At 35.0% G+C, this 5,991-nt stretch overlaps 1 protein-coding gene across 1 annotated transcript; it reads left to right on the top strand.

Moving 5' to 3' along the window:
• The first annotated feature begins 2,198 nt into the window (after positions 1-2,198).
• Positions 2,199-3,852, top strand: LOC114364803 (THAP domain-containing protein 2-like). The gene is made up of 5 exons (XM_028321107.1): positions 2,199-2,414; positions 2,779-2,959; positions 3,093-3,161; positions 3,254-3,361; positions 3,604-3,852. The coding sequence occupies exons 1-5, from the start codon at positions 2,338-2,340 to the stop codon at positions 3,835-3,837; spliced, it is 669 nt and encodes a 222-aa protein (XP_028176908.1). The 5' UTR covers positions 2,199-2,337; the 3' UTR covers positions 3,838-3,852.
• Positions 3,853-5,991: the final 2,139 nt, after the last annotated feature.

The following is a 5,991-nucleotide window of genomic DNA, read 5'->3' as shown; positions in this document are numbered from 1 at the left end:
ACATCCGCATAAGATTTGGTAGCCGGAGGGTGTAATTTCATTGCTTCAGCATAAGTCAAACATTCTTTTGCCATAGTTTCTTTAATATTTCGCTGTCTCAGAAACTCTGGACACTTTTTGCTGGTAGCAAAATGCGAACCAGAACATAAACAACACACAAGGTCATCTTCATGAACAGAACAGTTATCCCCGGAATGACTTTGACCGCACCTGAAGCAACGAGGAGTCGACCTACATTGACTTTTGATATGACCGTACCTGCAGCACTGAAAGCATTGAATGGTGGGGAATATGTACAACTCCACCGGTAAAGAAGTGAAGCACATAAATATTCTTTTGGGTAAAACTTGTCCGTCAAAGGTAACAACTACAGTTTCAATTGGTACAAATTCTGATTTACCATTGTTCACATTTTTCCTTTTTAAACGCCTAACTTTCAGAATGTTCCCACATCCAATTGGAACAGACATGTTCTCAATGATTTCCTCATCGGACCAATCTAAGGGTACCCCTCGGACAACCCCCATACGAGTAACATTAGTAACCGGGATGAACGCTTTGTACTTATTTAGAGTTAATAACTTGTTAGTCAAAAATGCATTGGCAGCTTCATGAGTTGAGAAAGATACAGACAATCTATTCCTACCAATTTTTTTCAGGCTTCCATTAATAACATTATGGATTGAATTCTTTTTTAAAAAATGGCCAAATGACACAGGGTGTACATTAACATTATCATTGGGAGAAGTTATCTCTCTTTGCACGTGTATTATGTATGGTGACAAATCCGACGCTAGATATGACTGCCTACCAACAGGTTGTCGTAAAAGATTCTCTTCAGAAACACTAGCTGAATTTGGTACTGAAGGGTTGATATTCAAAGTAGAATCCAAAGCGGATTTAGAATTTAGAAGTGACTTGTCCGATGAACTTTCGCATTGACAATCGTTTTCATTTATCACGCCTTGTTTATTATGGTGCCTCCTTTTTTTATTGCAATGTTTACACAGTTTTCGGGGAGCATGAGTTCGTTTTCGTTTGCTACTAACATTGCATTCAGAACCGTCCGTATCCACAAAAGAGCTTTCGCTTACCAAGTTTACATTATCAGACGAGATAGTTACAAAGTTAGAAGCCTGGGGGATGCCTCCCCCAGGATCATCAGAGACGTCCATCGGACCAATTAAGAAAAGAACAACTTACCAGTTGCCCGATGAAAAAGTACACAAATTATAAAATAAATACAATAATACACTTAAAACAAATACACTACACTACTTTACTGATCCTATTTAGCTATTAATTATAACAAAAATTAATAAAACCGTAGAATGACGTCTACACCGCCCGACGTTTCCCGCGCTTCCAACAAACTTTTCATAACTTTTATTTTCTTCTTGTACCATGAAAACAGTTGGAAAACTACGAACAGTTATTTAAAAGCAAATTCAGTACGAGTACAGTACCTTGCCGCATTCCCCGCATTTTGGTTCTGCATAAGTTTGGACTTTTCTTCTTCTGGTTCTTCTTTTTAAGTTTTCTCTCAAGATCTCGTGCGAAGACAAGAACTCTTCATCTTCCGTCTGTAAATAGTAAAAAACAATTATTGAGACTGGTTGAAGGTGGGTGAGAAAAATTAAAATTCAGAAAAAACTTTTATTTTCAACGAAAAATGAAAGACATCTTACGACTGTAGCTGCCATTTTAATGTTATTTTGGAAATTCAATTCATTTTAAGTATTATTAACTGCAGAAAATTAGATTTTCTCGAAAATTTGTTTTTTCGGCCGATTCCGGATATTTAATTTGACATTTGACATTGACTTGACACATTGATTTCCGTTCACCATATAAATTTTACGGCTTTGGATAAATATCCATACGGCGATTTCCGTTCAGAAAACTTCCACAGAGCAAATACTATGTGATCACATTATTCCGTATTTGTCACAGGGCGTAGTCGTGGCGTAGTCATGGAGCCCCAGCAATTTATCAGTGCCAGCAAAATACGGAACAAACCAGAGCTCCGATGACGGTAACTTTTAACGTTTCCAATCCAGACGCGTTTCATCGATTCTGCGATACGATTGGTCAAAACAGCTGACGTACGCTGTTGAACGACCAATCGTATCGCAGAATCGAGAAGCGTGTCTAGATTGTAGACGTTAAAAGTTACCGTAATCGGGGCTCAGAAACCGTCATAGCGCTAAACACACGCGTAAATGTGTGAGTGTGTGACCGTGTAAATCCACCGAATCGGCGTGATTTGATTTAGTCAATGGCCGACGCGCGCATTGTTTACATTTATCCGTCAGATTGATACTTATTAATTAAATTATGCCGTCTTGTGTCGTTCCAACATGCAAGCATGCTACTGGGATCACGAAGAAATTGCATGGGATCACGTTTCATACGTAAGTAGCACATTTCCAATATTCATGATAATTAATTAATAATTTTCCAAAAAAATCACGGTTGCATTTTGTAAGTGTTGCCACAGATCAACGGAATATTTTACTCAACTTTTTAAAATATTTAATTATATTTGTTTGTAAAAAATTCACGCGTTTTTTTTTTGTTTTGTTAGCGTTACCAGTGTTACCACAGGATAATGGAATATTTTACCTACTTTTTTTGTTTTAATTAATTTTTAGTGTTTCCTCCGTGATAACCTGATTAATTCAAAATAATGTATTGAATTTATTTTTACTATTACTCCCTAAATAATGAGGACCAAAATGTAGATATCACAATATGATGTGACTGTATAAATTTTAGCTTTCCAGTTGACGAAGTAAGGAAATCAGAATGGACAAAAATAATTCGAAGAGCACGGCTAGATGATTTATGGAAACCATCGAAGAAAAGCCTAATTTGCTCAATTCACTTTGAGGAGCAATATTTGTATGAGACGCCAGGTGGTTATAAAAGACTATACAAAAAAGCTGTTCCAAATAGGGTATGTGTGTCTATTATGTTCTGGCATCCTTTTTTAAGGGTTTTAATTTTATGAGCGTTAGAGAAAATTATAATGGTTTGTTCTTCGCAGATAGATGCCAGTAATTTAATTAAAAAATAATGTACTGTTACAGAAGATGAATTTACCTCCAGAAACGTCAGAGACACCTGTTGGAATATCAGTACCTTTAGTGCTCAAAAGTGTAGGTTATTCTTTTTTTATTTCTTTTCTTTTTCATAATGTTCAATAGCATGACTGTTTTTAAGTGTTTACATGCTTTGACTTGTGTTTCAGGAACCTACAGGATCAAATACAGTGATTGATAATGTAAATAATTTGGATTTGGTCCCAGAAAAATACAATGCATCTGTGGGAATATCTGGACTTTTGATACCTAAGACTGTAAATATAATATAAAATTATATAATATAGATAAAACCGTATATTAACCGTTAAAGGCTACTTATCAGCTATGATATTCCTTTTAATTTCATTATAATTATACATGCACTGAATTTCATACTTTCCCATATCCAATAGTAAGGCATTGGTATCCTAACTGATCAGCAGCAGCAATATTTGTATATTTAATATTTTAATTTTAAGTGATGATTGCTCACATACTTACTCTGATTTTCTTTCAGGAATTTCAGGATACACAGCCAGAATTGCCTACGGGATCCAATTCAAGCATTGGTGATGTTTCTGTACTTGAATCTCCAAGAGAAATTATACTTAAAGTACAATTGCGCCGTAAACAAATGTTTTGTAAGCGATATGTTCGAAAAATAAAAACTTTACAACAAAAAATCAAACGGCTTGCTAAAAGAAATGAATCTTTAAAAAGTATCATAAGGAATTTAAAAAATAACCGGTAAAATTTAAAGTAAAATCTTTGTTAAAATTGTTCAAATGTTGCTTAAAATCAAATTGTTTCCTGTTTCAAGAGTTAAATATATCAAAAAGATGATTCATGTTACTAAGAAATAGTTCAGTTGGCTTGGAATTTTTTAAAGATGGATAGTTTGGCATCCTCCCTGCAAAATTATAACGCCTAGTTGCCACGCTTCTACTTAAGACTTGACTAGCAAGTTTTACTTTCATAATATTATTGCGGAACATAAATGTCTTCGTGTAGAATTGTTACCGAAATGTAAGCCTTCGTTTTCTTGGAGTTTATTTAATTGACGTAAAAGATCCCAGTAAGTTTTATTGTTGACGTTGTCTAAAATTACTTTTTTAGATCCCAATTATTTCGTACAAGCTTAAACACGCGGAGAGGTCTAAAAATATAGCCACAGAATTGTTTAGCCTTACAGTTGTTTTCGCACTATTATACTTTCGCCGAAAAAAATATAAGCCTATTATTTAAAATCCCTAATATTACTGCCCTACACTACACTTTTGCCCGTAGTTTTGTAGTGTACCTAAAATTCCTTTATGCGATTTATTTATCTTTTGGAGACGGCAGGTGTTTTTGTTTAAATTTTTTTTATAATTTTCCTATTTTGGAGATTAAGTAATGACCTTTTATTTAACTTTTTTAGGAGTGTCGAATATAACGTTATAATCGTTTAAAATAACTAGCATTTGCCCGCGGCTTCGCCTGCGTTCAATTCAGTTGTCACAATCACAAATCATTCGAAATTGTAGGCTTATGTTATTCTGATGTATAAATAGGTACTGTTAAGTTTCTTCAAAGTCTGCATAGTATTTTTTTGCTTGAAAACTCGCATTTGCATGTATATTAGTAGGACTAGTTGATTTAGTAGGATATAATTATTCTAAAAGTTTACATAATAAAGTATTACCTTAAGTTTCTTTTTTGTTTTATTTATTTTATTTTATTTATTTATTTTATTTGGTGCACAAAACAGGGATACAACCATAACATACAAAGCGTTTAAAACAGGTTATACAATACAGTATAACTTGTTGCAGCTCCAATAACAAGTGCACACAACAGTACTTGGCACTCTGAAATGTTTATTTGACTTTTGTAATTGACTTTAAAATAATTATATTATACTTATGTATAATCATTATTTTCGTGTTTTTTACTTGTTTAACATCTTTATAAAAAAAAAAATACGTAATTTTACCCCAAAAATGGGAGTGTCACACGGCGCTGGTAACACTGAAGCGGGTGGAGGGGCGGGGGCGGGGAAGTATTTTGGACACAAGGTCACGCACGCAAGCACGCACGTTGCCGCGAAGAAAAATGTCAATTATAGTCTATCCAACNGCTAGTTCTGATAAAAGTTATCAGATTATTTGCGATTTTAGTTTTAAATTTGGGTTATCACTCTTGTAACACTGTTACCTATTAGGTATATTATTGAATTTTTGATTTGTTTTCGTGGCATTCTCACTATTGTAACACTGTATTGAATTTGTTTTATATTATTTAATTTTTACATATTATTTAATTTTGGTTAGTTTTCGCTTGATTATCACGATTGCAGCACTGTACGAATTATCTTAATTAATTTGATTTGTAGTTATGTTATTTTTGATCACTTTGTTTGTTGGTTTACGTTCCACGGCTTAAAATGCACTCTGAGTTTACGACCGTTTGTATTATACGCGGTAGGGCTTTGCAAGTTGCAAGGGTCTTTTCGGGTCGGACCGTCTGGAGCGCACGTGTTGTGCACGTCCACTCTCGAACGCTGCCCAAAAAGGACTCCTAGGACTACCCCCTTTTCGACTAAGGGAGAAATATGGCAAAATCAGGCTTCTACTACAACTCATCTGGCCAGCCAAGGGAAGTGAGGCAACATTCTCCATTTGAGAGCGTACTCGTAGTTTTCCTGCAGTGGAGACTAAAATACCTCTTTATGAAACGATGAAGTAGCCATTGATTGCGTTAGTAGTTTGTCTAAGTTTTGCAAGCAAACCAAGAAAATCTAAACACTATCAGTGTGAAAACCAAAAAACCTGCATATCCATTTCGGTAATTCCCTGAGATCCTGAGCCACAGCGGCTGTCTGCCGCCTGTCAGCCGCTCCCCGGCGACCTTACTTCTAATTGGA

Source organism: Ostrinia furnacalis, unplaced genomic scaffold (assembly GCF_004193835.3).
Source record: "Ostrinia furnacalis isolate ACB-3 unplaced genomic scaffold, ASM419383v2 OfSCF7469, whole genome shotgun sequence".
NCBI lineage: Eukaryota > Metazoa > Arthropoda > Insecta > Lepidoptera > Crambidae > Ostrinia > Ostrinia furnacalis.
Note: the sequence above shows the minus strand (reverse complement) of the source record. Positions and strands in the feature narration are given on the sequence as shown.